The sequence below is a fragment of the Varanus komodoensis genome, unplaced genomic scaffold (genome assembly GCF_004798865.1).
Source record: "Varanus komodoensis strain SLA01 unplaced genomic scaffold, ASM479886v1 scaffold5, whole genome shotgun sequence".
Classification (NCBI taxonomy): Eukaryota; Metazoa; Chordata; class Lepidosauria; order Squamata; family Varanidae; genus Varanus; species Varanus komodoensis.
In genome coordinates, this window is record NW_025336087.1 from 30,090,948 (window position 1) to 30,104,521 (window position 13,574).

Here is a 13,574-nt window from a genome sequence, read left to right on the forward strand (position 1 = left end):
AATGCTCCAATGCAATTATCTGTTAGTTCTTCTTTATAGAAAGGCAGATTTGAAAAGCTTGAAAAGATAATCAAAATAATCAACATAAACAAAAAATAATAATCACTGTAGGAAAAGTTAAAATCTTTGGCTCGGCACAAAGAGTGCCACAATTCTTATTCTGTTCCTTGGATCACTATTTCTGGATCACAAATAGTACTCTGGTTGGTTGCTTGTTTGTTTTATACCTTTGATACCCAGCACAATCCTATACCAATCTAGTAAAAAAATAAATTATTTCAAGGTATGCGAGTATCTTTCAACATAGCTTAGGCACATGGTGCTCTAAAGTACTAAGGGTGAAAGGCTGGCTGTGCAAACAGGATTCTCAGACAATGGTATTCTAACTAAAATCAAATTTGTTTAGTCAGACCATTTAGGGCCAATATGATAGTTTAACCTGGATCCTCAGTGACCAGCTATGACCAACATCTAAAGTACCTTGAAACTAGTTCTATAAACTTATAATGGCTTTTCCTTCTTCTCAGAGAACAAAGGAAATGGCAGTGGGAACCACTGTGTGCAGCTACCATTCATACTTTTAAATTTATTTTTGATATGAATTTCTCCAAACAAAACAAATGAACACAACCCTCAAACAAAAACCAAAAACAGACAAAAAGTAGAAACAAGGAAAATAACTGTGAAATTAACAAATATTGATATGTATATATCCAAATAACATCATAAATCCAAATGTATCTATTATATATAGACCAAATATCCATATTTATTTCCATTCAAGAATGGCATGTGTATGTCATCTGCTCAAATACTGAAAGCTTCATTAAGTTTTCAATCCTTTGCATTATAGGAGATGAGCTTTTATCTTTCCACTGTTGTAACATCAGTCTTTAAGCTGTCAAAAGGGCATGGAAAATCCATTTACACTGACCAAGTTTTAATTTCCAAGAAACAGGTGGATAGTTTAAAAGCATTGTACATTAGAAAATATCAAAGAGTATCAATGATCTAATGCAAAGTTTATCTCTATCTTAGCTTCCACCCAAAAAGAGGTACACCTGAGCAAAGGAGCTGATGGACATGAAAGCAAGGGTCACATAAGTTTCTGCTCCAGCTTAATTAAATATAAACTGAGATGAATACATAATTTTCCACCCATGTTATTTTGCACCATTATGGGTCATGAAATGCAGTATTTGATCCTGAGCTTTCGTCTTCCCAATTTTCCAAACATTATGGAATTACACACTTGAAGAGTAAAGTGCATGTTACTAACAACTAGCAGTGAAACTTAAGCTAGACTAAATCTGGTATCTACACCGAAGTGCTAAATATAATTACTAAACAGATATTCCTTTGCACAGGATATTTCAAGCTTGAATGCGTTAAACAACAAAATGGTAAGTCCATCTGGGATAGTTAGCCAGACTAACCTCCTTCAATGGTTGAGGGAGAAGTGGCCCATCTCTTAGAGGCCACACCCCAGGTTTTAAACCTAAGACGGGATTATCTCTGATGCATCAGACCAGATAGAATGGATGGATCTACCCTTTATTTGGATTCAGCAGGGAAGCAAATATGGAACTTATGGAAACATAGTTCTCTAAAACCAATCATCTGAATTCATTTAGACTTTGGTCAATGCCGGGAAGATAATGATGTGTAATCAGTCATAAAACTGTTCTTGTTTTGCTGTTCTCTGTATTTGCTTGTTTTGCTGTTCTCTGTACTTTTTTATAGTATATATGTGTCCCTTTGTAAAAACCACTTAGAGATCTTAGGAAATCAAGCAGTATGAACAAACAGTTGAAATTTGACCAACCCCTGTTCTGGTAGAATCTATAGATTAATGGGATGAAAATGCACTCTGGTTTAGTGCTTTAAAGATACAGTGATTTGATTCACGCAACACAAAATGAGCCAGGCACATGCAGCCAACCATTTCCAACATGCAATCCCAGATTGGGGTAATTGAGGATTGTACAATGTTATGGAAATCCAGCTATTATGGATTATTCAAGGGTTAAACAACCCTTACAGAACCCGTTATTGATAATAGAATTGTGCTACAGTTGTTTAATTCACAAATAACCCACAATGGCTGGGTTCATGCCACACAGTATAGCCCCCTACCAGAAGCTGCATGTTCTAAATTGCAAGCTCATGCACCTGGCTGCACAACAGATAATTTTGAGTATATTAACCCACAATGACTTGACCATGTCATGCTAACCAGCCCAATTTGTAACCATTGAAGGACTCAATATAGTTTAGACCGAAAAGGAATACTTTTCCCTATCAAATAAAAATAAATAATTATTCATGGGTTTGTTCTAGCAGTTCTAAGAACATATTTCTGTGGAAGAAAACAGCAATAAACTATTCCATAAAGGTCTGGCAAATTTGAATTGGAAACAAACACTAACATGCATCTGTGGGTTCAAAATGGTGGAGACTTTGGCTACCAATAAATCATTTTCAAAAAGTGAGAGGTCTGGGAAATTTTACCTTGTTGTCATCCCACAATTTGTGACTTGTGGTTTCCAATCCCAGTGTTACAGCACTTCAAAGTGTTACTATACAAAACTGGAACCTTATTTTTTCATTTCCACTGCCATTATTCAACACTTTAATTACATTCCCTTAACACATAATAGGGACTGCAGGTGGCACAGTGGTTTAAACCGCTGTGCTGCTGGGCTGGTTGATCGAAAGGTCGCCAGTTCGAATTTGCACAACGGGGTGAGTTCCAGCTCCTGCCAACCTTGTAGTTCAAAACCATGCAAATGCAAGTACATAAAAGGTACCACTTCGGTGGGCAGGTAATAGCGTTCCGTGCACTTTGGTGTTTAGTCATGCCAGCCACATGACCATGGAGACTGTCTGCGGACAAACGCTGGCTCCCTCAGCTAGGAAACGGAGATAAGCACCGCCCCCTAGAGTCAGGCATGACTGGATTTAATGTCAAGGGAAAACCTTTACCTTTAACACATAGTAAGTAATGTGGTTCAGTAAAGTGGCTTTAAAAGCATGGGGAAAACAGACAAGAAAATTGATTTAAATGTTAAAATATACATATATTATTATGAAGATGTTCAACTATATAGAATACTTGAGGTTGTAAATGTGTTTCTGTTATTTACTTTTATTCTCACAAGGAATCGGTTATTCCTTTATCCTACCTACTTCTGCATTAAACCAAAAAAGCAATTACAGTTTTTCCTGTTTCAACCCTAGTTAACTCTCTCACAGACCTTAATGTCTGTCTCTGGTCACTGAAACTAAATAGAGTTGAACAGTGTAATTCAACTGTCTCTCATAGCTTCTTGAGGCAAACATGCTCTAACTGGCAGTTTGGTCAGGAGCACAACAGAAGAGCAGCTCAGCTGCCTCCTTCGAAGTTTTCTCATTTCCTGAGGCCAACTGGCTTCTACTACCGCTCTAACCAGAAGCCTTCCTGGAGTCCTGCCTCTGCACTCCAGCTGTCACAGCTGTTAGCCTTCAGGATTCTGCAGTGTGCAGCACCTACAATATTGCTCTGTGTTCCAGTTCTTGGGAACAGGGAGGGTGCTGTTGCCCTCATGTGCTGCTTGTGTGTTTTCCATGGACTTCACGGTGGCTACTGTAGAAGCAGAATGTTGGATGTGATCATTCTTTGCTCTGATCCAGCATGGCTCTTTTGTTCCTAGTCCAGCTACTCTTTCTCTTCAGCCTTTGGTCCAGGTTCTGTCTTCTTCCTCAGAATACTGTCTGCCTAAACTGACTTCTACTGAACAACATTAGGACTGTCCTTTTATAGACTCTCAGCAGATCCTTCTGACCTTTTTACACACAGCTGCCAGTACACTGGCTTTTTATCTGCTGCAGTAACAGAGAACAGAATATTCATGAACTGGCCTATCACAAGCAGACCTTTCTGATTTTCCTTTCTGACAGGATTACATGTGAACAACCACATTCCTTCATAGCAATGGAAATAGTTTTACTGGTAGTTAGCAAACTTTCACAACAGGCCTCAGTTACCATTAGTCTTCACTTAAGATACATCCCACAACACACATTATTTATGAATTTTCAGAATGTTTACTGTGAACTACCTGACGCCACCACTCCATTCAAGTAGTTCATTTAAGTGCTAGTGTAAGCAACCTCTATGGCTATGTCAATCCCATAAACTGAAACTGGCAAGTTTTCCAAGAAAACCCATTTTCAGAAAACCCAGTGAATGATGGATCCAAAGTCACTCAGTGAGTTTCTTAGGTGAGTAATGATTAGAACCATGTCCTAGGTCCCCACTCCAACATTTTAATCACCACACTGCACTGAATTTCATATTTAAGATTCTTTTTTTTCCCCAGCACATTCTGGGATTAAGCACACAATCTTAAAATTAGATTAGACAGGAAAGATTGAAAAAGCTTAGGTGAATAATTAACACAAATAGAACCAAGCTTAAGAAAGTAAGAAAGCAGATAACAGTATCAACAATAAACGTAAATAGTAAGGAAGCCACGTCATCTGAAAGGTTTTGCTACTGAGAGAGCATTGCAACATATTAAAATTATTTTAGTAGATATTTATATGAGAAAAGCAAATACAGCTTTTCAGAAAGCATTTGCAGGGAAAGTAATTCTAAACCTTAGGAAAAGCTGAGTAAATACTAGGTAAGCAAACAAAATATTTCACTTTTAAACCTATATGACCCAGTATAATGCAAATCAGAGAGAAGCAATAAAGAAAAGGGAACCAACCAAAGAGAGCCACCAAGAAAATATACAATGGATTTTATAGAATAGAAGGTAAGATATTGATTGTAATCTACTGGCAACAGAATGTGAAATTTGCCACAAATTTCAGGCAGTTAGTTTATGTAACAGGGCATATGTATATATTTATTCACTAATATATAGCAAGGCAAAAGGGCAAGAAAATCTGCCAAGCAAAAGACAAAAATTTGAGGACCTTGGTAGCATGCAGTTAATACAAAAGAGGTAAAGCACAGCTTTAAAAGTCACCCGAGGTACAAGAAAAAGCAACTCAAAGTGCTGGGCCAAAACTTGACTTTGCATTGAAGAGAAGAACATGCACAGGGTTTGTTTTTTAATTTGAGTTCAAGTAGAATAGTACTATCTCTGCATGAGCAGTTGGACTTCTATGCTTTCTTAAACCATCTGACACATCCCTCAAGACAAATAACTCCAAGAATTTGGGGATACCAGATTTCAAGCCCCAACACAGCAAATTGAATCTGTGATAAGAGAAACCTCACTGTGAGCACGTCCATGTACACCATTTCATTTAAAAAGATCTGAGACCATGTATAATACCTTCAAAATACTACCTATCAACATAGCATTTCTTTGTCCAACTGATTTGGGTCCTATTTTCATATAGCAGGGCTGAGGAGATATATATAATAGATATATATTTAGTGAGGAGATATATATAATAGATATTCATTGTTCCACAGCTGTTTTAAACATCACTTATTGTTTAAGGAAGTCAAAAAAATGGACTCAAGTTCTGATTGTTCTTCCAGATAACAGAAAAACACTCATTTTATTTTTAGCACTGCCTTCTTCTCAAAGCCAGCGGTAAAATAGTCAATCCCTAATTTTCTTTTTTTAAATGGGAAGATGGTGTGTGCCCAAAATGTTGAGGCAAGGGGGACAGTACAGCCTCCAGACAACCACACTGACAAACAGAGAAAACATCTCTTAGGTGCAATCCTATGTATGATCAGACATAAGTAAGTCCTATAACTTCCAGCATTCTCCAGCCAGGCTGACAGGCTGGGGAATTCTGGGACTTGCTTCTACCTAAACATGCATATGATTGCACAATTAATTACTCTGGTTGCTGTATGTGCAATCTTTACCTTTTTGAAATGATGATACAGAAGGAAAGCACTCAGACACTTTTTTTTCAGTGTTCACAGAAATAGCACAGAAAGCAAAGTTCTCTTTTTTACTGCCAGTAATGTCCTTGGCCCTAAACAATATGCTCAACATTACAATAGGCAAGTTAGCAGACTAGAGTCACATTTCCAGTAATTAGATATTATATCCTGAAGTGCTATGAAAATGCAGTTTTCACACAGGGAAACTTTCTTGAGGAAAGACATCTGGTTCTCTGGAACAGAGCAGCAACTGCACATTTACTTATTTAGTGCCTAAAATTCTCTAGGCACTGTGCAAAGTTTAAAGAACACAGTCCTTGTCTGCAGATTTACAATCTTATAGATGCAATCCAAAAGAAAACAAAAACTGAAGAGGAGGGACAGGACAGCATGAAAATTCAGGAACTAATACTTCATAAAGTTGCATAAATGTTTAGCAAACAGGTGCATTAGTTGTTAAGGGAGAAAGTTCTGCAATATAAGACAGAAAGCAGTGAAAGATAAAGTGGACTAAGCTATTTCACTTCTCCTTCTGCTGCAGCAACATTTATGAACACAAAAATAAATTATAGGCTGGAATGCCCAAGTGTCAGATACACATTCTTCTTTGCCACATAAGTGCTACACTGTTCAAACCCATAATTTCTAAACAATGGAAAGCAGCAACTCTATAATATATAGCACATATGCATTTGTACTAATGGTCAGCATTTGTGATCCAAAACATGTGAAGGGCATTGGGTTGCCTACCTCTTAACACATACATACTATTGTTCTGCAGGGGCACATCCCAATTCTGAGCATGGCCTTGGAAAAAGAAAAATAGATCAAGAAATCTAGCCACTGAGGAGGGAGAAGAAAGAAGTTTATGTTCACGTAACTGGAAATTTATGGATACACTAATATAAAGGGTATGCAAAATACCCTTTAGTATAGACTGATCTGTGAGTAAAGGCCCAAGGAACCAATTTGGAAGTAAAATTTACCTGATTAACATAATTTGGGGATGGCAGTGTACAAATACAAATGTCAAAACAGAGTTAGCACATAATATGTTGGGATATATTAGAAACATGGCGAGCCAGAAGGGGCCTCCCGGGCCATCTAGTCTGACCCCCAGCTCCAGCCGGCTCCGCTCACAACATGCCCACCATGTGCAGCCTATCTTTGAACACCCTCACCGATGGGACCTCAACTACCTCTCATCTATTCAACAGACAATGTAATATTATTTCTTGTAAAGCCATTTTTCAACGCAGAATGATAGAAAACCCTTACTTAAAGCAAAGGTTTTTAAGGTTATTTTCTTGTTTTGGTTGTATGTGTTATATAACTATACAGTATAATGGTAAAACCTGTTTGCTGTTGCTCAATTTTGAAAGAATTTAAATCTATGGGGTTTGTACAATGCAGAATTTCCAAGACTGGTGCTTTAGATTACAACTCCCAGCATTCCTGGTCACCAGCCACACTGACTAGGATTGGTGGAAGTTGAAGCCCTGAAGAGCATCAGGTTAGGGAAGGTTCTCTTTCATGACTAATTACGGTATTTCATTATTTACAGAATCAGCAAGGTTATTTTCAACAACATGTTATTTTGGAAATTAAAACCATTAAGGCTGATTGAATGCAGAAGCACAGGCAACCAAGAGCCAAGTTTTCAAATACATTTCAAACTCTTCTTTTAATACAAATATGCCATTCATGTCCTATACTGTAGACAATACAATGCCTGGACAAAATTAGAGATTGACCCAGGCAGACACAATCTGTATAGTGACTATTCCTTTATTAAAGTGTGATCTCTGAGCTGTCCATGATTTTTTCAAAGACAGAGTAAAAGAATCCCAATTTGCACTTTCACAGGAAATTCAAGAAAAACACACTCAAAGCGATATTTTTCCAAGTGATGGAGCACTCTAAGTAGGATTCCACAAATAGATCACTTACCATTCTGAAGGAAGCATAAGTATTAAAATAATCACAGTAAGAGATTGATGGGAATATAACACTATATACAAGCAATATTTCTACTGGAAAATATTGTAATGTTTTTAATAGATGTCTAAAGAACAGAAATATAAATATCACATAGATCAACATGCTCCCCAGTTTGTTAAGTGGTAGAAAGCGTCATACAAAACTTTTTCTCTGCACAATTTTCTTGGAAGGATGCTGCACTGGAGATTACAGCAGTTTGTAATATTTACAAACATACAAGTTAAAGAAGGATGAAATGAAGACCTAAGAACTAGCGTATCATTTGTGCAAATCCAAGATAAGCCCTTATACTTTTAACTTGTCAGTCATAACACATATTATCATCTCCAGACTAGGTGACGTTCTGATTCCAGAATTTTGAAATAGCCACTATACAAAATTTAACAAGGAAAAGTCTCTTTCTTGCTGTACGTTTTGAGTTGTTTTTATCAGAATTGTTTTTAACTTTTTTAATTGTATTGTTTATAGTTTTATGTTTATTTTTGTATGAGTTGATCTGTATATAAAAGGTAAAGGTAAAGGTAAAGGTTTCCCCTTGACGTTACGTCCAGTCATGCCTGACTATAGGGGGCGGTGCTCATCTCCGTTTCCTAGCCGAGGGAGCCAGTGTTTGTCCGCAGACAGACTCCGTGGTCATATGGCCAGCATGACTAAACACCAAAGTGCATGGAACACTGTTACCTGCCCACCGAAGTGGTACCTTTTTATCTACTTGCATTTGCATGCTTTTGTACTGCAAGGCTGGCAGGAGCTGGGACGGAGCAACAGGAACTTACCCCGTTGTGCAGGTTTGAACCGGCGACCTTTCGATCAACCAGCCCAGCAGCACAGCAGATTAAACCACTGCGCCACCTGCAGTCCATATATATATATATCTGTATATACATAAATATAAATTCTAAAGATGTATCAGAATAATTTGTAGCAATATTTCATATTACAAACAGAAACAAATGTTAGAGCAAATATTAGTTATCTTCAAACTAAACACTCTTTCGTATGCAGAAAGAATCATGTGCCTCAAATACATCTCCAGTGTATAAAAGAATGACGGGGATTTGATCTGAAATTATATGCCATGTAGACAAGGACAGTGATATTTGCATGCATAGAAGTTCTTGTGTATACTGCTAACATGATACTGAGATAAAGGCAATACAAGCAAGTTAATAACCTTTAGGAAGGCCACATGTGAACAGAAAGCTTTCCTGCTCTGTTTTAAATAGTCCTGATACAAATACAGGTATTTTGCTTTTCGGTTCCAAGCTATCTGCATTAATAACAATCTTTTAGCCTATAACATGCCAATTAATTTCTTCCAAATATAAAAAGTTCAATGCTGCTTGAAAAATAATAAATTTAAATATACTGTTGCTTTCAAAGAATATCCATAATGGAGCACAATCCTTGGAAATATGACAAAGTATAGTTGCCCTCTCAACTAACAGTTAGAAATTAAGCAGCATTTTTCAAAGTGAAGCTAATTAAGAGAATTAAAGAACTGACACCAGTACAAAAAACAATACCTCATAGATGAGAAAGAACACTCCATATTTCTACAAGACTAACACTACAGTTCTATTCCCACTTACCTAGGAATCAACTGGACTAAAAATGGGATTTACTTCCAATTAGACATGTATAAGATTACACTGAAAATGTCTAGGAGACTTTAAAAGTTTATTAAAATGAAGAGAAAAATATTTGTAAAGCTAAAATTTAGCTTTCTTCCCATTCCCTTAAAATTTTACCAAGTATTATATTCATCAGGGGTTCCTTAGACTATACCCAGTAATGACATTTGCCATAAGGTACAAACTATGATTTTGATTCTTTACAATAGAAGGAATTGGTTAGTTAACACAGGAGGTTTCGTTACCTAACAATGCCCCCTGCCAGTCACTTAGCGAAATACACTGAATGGATGACATCTTTTAAGAGAAAGAAAAATGAAAAGCAAGTGGAATGAATGACATATATGAGAATAATGGCAATAATGAAATACTTTGTAATATCTCTTGCAATTAGACACACACAAATGCCTGTCCTCTAAGGAGCTTATGGAAGCATACAAAATTGTTCTTGTTCAAATGCCTTGAAAGGTAGGTTATGCTTTGAGTTGTACCTGGTGCAAAATAAACATTTTATGATTGAGTAGGCATCCAAAGGCAGGTCCAGTGTTGCTTTATTCCCCATTTATTCCACATTATCACAAATTCACAAATAGGAACAAACTATGTAAAGGTAGATAGGCTAAATAAACCTTTTGGGAACTGCTGAACTTTTTTTTTTCTTGTTCTTGATCCTCATCTGTAAAGTAGCTATAATAGTATCTTAAATTAAAGAAGAAGTTGAACTATATCTGAGAATTTGCTCCTCCCCCCCCCGTGTGTGTATGTTGGGGGGGGTGGCTTGAATAGACATCTAGTAACCCATTATTTCAGTACAACCAGGCCATTAATGATCTTCTGGGCAGCCATCCAAAATCAATTTGCACTGCAGCCTGAAATAAATTCAACCCTCAATGATAGATTTGATTTCTGTTGTTGTAATGTGCAATAAAAGCTATTTGTATCAGCACAGTGAGCAATTACAATCAGAGTCAGCCCAGTTGTAAATAGTATGTTTCCAAGGTGAGGCAGAAGATACAAATGGTTGTAAAAGGGATTCCAGACCCACTGAAAACACTGTTCAAAGGTAAGATTAACTTTTTTCTCCAATTATGTTGAGGTGGGATGCTTCTTTGGATCGACTGAAAAATAGCACCACTGAAACAACTCTCCTTAAAGGTTAACTACTTTTTGCAAAACAGTATTCCCAAAAGTAGTACTGGAGAAGGTAAAATACCAATCATCTATATCAAGCTCATTTCAAAGTGCTGCTTTTGAGCTTTGAGCACTTCCCACCAGGTATTTATTCATATCATGATCGTTTTTCAAAGATACTTTACCTTGTACCCCCACCAGGTGATGGCAGATGGCTACAAATGAAAGTAGTGGCACCATGGTTATGGAATTTCCTTCTCAAAAGGACTTTTTTCTTGTAATCTTTTCCATGATTTAGTCTGTTAAATCTGTTTTAGTCTTTTTTTTTCTTTTCCACATTGGCATGGTTATCACAACACAATAACCCACCCTGAGGTGAAATCCATGGTTAGCTGTTGTGTCACCAAAACCTAGCCTGGTTTACCCATGATAGCTTGCTTCTCTTTTTTATACAAACCACTCTGAGCATTTGTGGGCTGTTCTAGGGGTTGTCGCTTCAGTTTTCAAATCTGGAAAACTGATCCCACAATGAATAATGACCAGTAGCCAGCAAGGCACTTGGAATAATGACAAATATTCCTTGCCTCTCTTCTCAAGCTTGTCCTGGCCATTGCCAGAGCCAACCATCCTACAAATACCCAAGCAGTACTGGCTAGTACTGGTACCCTACACATCACGATCAAGAACCATTTTCCCTCCTACACTCCACAATCAAACATCATTATCTGCGTCTTGTTTGTATTTTAAACTCTTTTTTAAGAGCACATGAAAGGTAGCTTCACCGCCACCTTTTGAAACCCCATTTAGACAGTTACTGCCTGCCTCTTCAGAGTGTACTTTAGAAGGGATGTCCACATGTTTTTAAAACATGTCCTCCTTCACTGATTTTCATAACTATTAGACAATTAAAAATTGTCTGTCAGGTTCACCATGGCTTGCTTGCAGAACAACCAATTCACAATCACTCATTTCCAGTTGAACCCACCTGCTAAGTTTCATGCTGGATTCCATTTTATTATGAGAGTTATTCAATGATAGCTTCTTTTATGCTAGAAATTATCCTAAGAATTTTTTAGAAATACCGTGTGTGTGTGTGTGTAGTGTAAATGAGTATTCATTTGCCTAGGTGGCTACATGCACGTTTCTTCCTCAGGAAGTTAAAAAGGCAGTCATCATTCTTAGGCAGCAAGAAATGATCTATTGAGGAGGGTCCTTACCTTTATCCTGACAGGTTTTTTTAATGCAGTCCCTGAGCCATCTACAAATAGTACAGACAATGTTGCCATGAATCTGTATTCATATATCTGACTGAGCTGCCATGTATAAACACACAACAATAATCATGGGCCAAAGCGGACTTTAATCAGGAATGATGAGCATATAGCAGATTTACACATTATGTTCCTAAGTGAAGAACAGCCATCTTCTGCATGCTTACTAATTTAAATTTAATATTTTTTTACAAATTAGCTACTGCACTTGTCAAATTTGAATATAGAAGGACAGTGAAATGTTTTATGGAACCCAGTCACTATGGATTACCAGTCCACAGTAACAAAGCAAATGCTGGGCATTTATTATCTGCAAAAGATGGAAGGAAGGAATTTAATGATGTAACAATGTTCTCTAAGAAGAAAACAGCTGCCTGGAGATATCTCTGTGAGCAAATTTAAAACATATTCACACTGAATTTGAAAACTGTACTCACAGTATTAGCAAGTTCCAGGTAACTTCCTCCAACTGAATTGCTAAGACTGGAGGCTTGTGTAAGCAGTCTTGGTAAGGCAGAGTGCTGATTCATGGCATTGCCTCCATATTCAAAGAGCTTCTGTAGAGTTGAACGACTGTGTAAGTCAGGACTCTGAAGGTCTCTAGCTCCAGAATCATATTCCCAACTCTCTTTAGCTCCTGAGAGTGCGCCTGGAATAGCAAACAAAAGAAAAATAAAACTACATGTTCATAATGAAAAGCTAAATAAACTGATTCCATATGTTCTTTCTCCTTTGGCAATCACAAGCTAATGGGCTTAAAATGGTTTAATTATTTTTATTGTGAAATTTAAAAATGAGATCACACCATAAAAAGGAAAAAATGTAATATTGAATGATATTTAAGGAAAAAAAGAACCACAGCACTGGTTACCTTTATATTGTATATCCCAAAATGTTTAATATGGAACAGAAAATACTTCTATTAACAATAATTATGCATATACTTCGATCCCTTATATCCATATATTTATCTGTTTGTAAGTTATGCATAAGGCCACCTATTCAAAAATTATTGTAAATTATGCTTAAGGTCACTGCCTCCACTTTGTTATCATCCGCAAATTTAGTCAGCAGACTGATTATCCCCTCGTCCAGGTCACTGATAAAAAGACTGAACAGAATCGGTCCCAGAAATAATAATAATAATAATAGCATTTCTATGCCGCCCCTTGCCGAAGCCTCGGGGCGGCTTACAACACAATAAGATACATTGAAATAAAATAGAACAGAATAAATTACCACTAAATACAAAATACAAAAAATACACTGCGATACAATAATATAAAATTAAAATTAACAGTATAAAATAAGTAAATAAAGAATATAGGAGGAGAAAAGAGAAGGAAGAAGAAGTTGCCATGGCCAGATCATATATTTTAACAATTAAAATGATGTTTAAATAAAAAGGTCTTTACCTGGCGCCGAAAAACCAGTAACGACGGTGCCAGGCGGACCTCTTTGGGGAGTGAATTCCATAGGTTGGGTGCCACCGCAGAGAAAGCCCTCCTCCGAGTACTTACTCTCCTAATTTCTTTCATGGAGGGTTCCCGGAGAAGGGACTCTCCCGCAGATCTCAAGGGGCGGTCGGGCATATAGGGACGTAAGCGCTCGTTCAGGTAGCCAGGACCCAAGAAA

At 37.2% G+C, this 13,574-nt stretch overlaps 1 protein-coding gene across 1 annotated transcript in view; it reads right to left on the minus strand.

Annotated features, from left to right (window-relative positions):
- Nucleotides 1-13,574, minus strand: part of MCC (MCC regulator of WNT signaling pathway) — a 240,214-nt gene that overhangs the window by 194,472 nt on the left and 32,168 nt on the right. Inside the window, exon 3 of the mRNA XM_044446082.1 lies at nt 12,377-12,588. Coding sequence (XP_044302017.1) covers nt 12,377-12,588 — 212 coding nt within the window. The remainder of the gene's footprint in view (nt 1-12,376; nt 12,589-13,574) is intronic.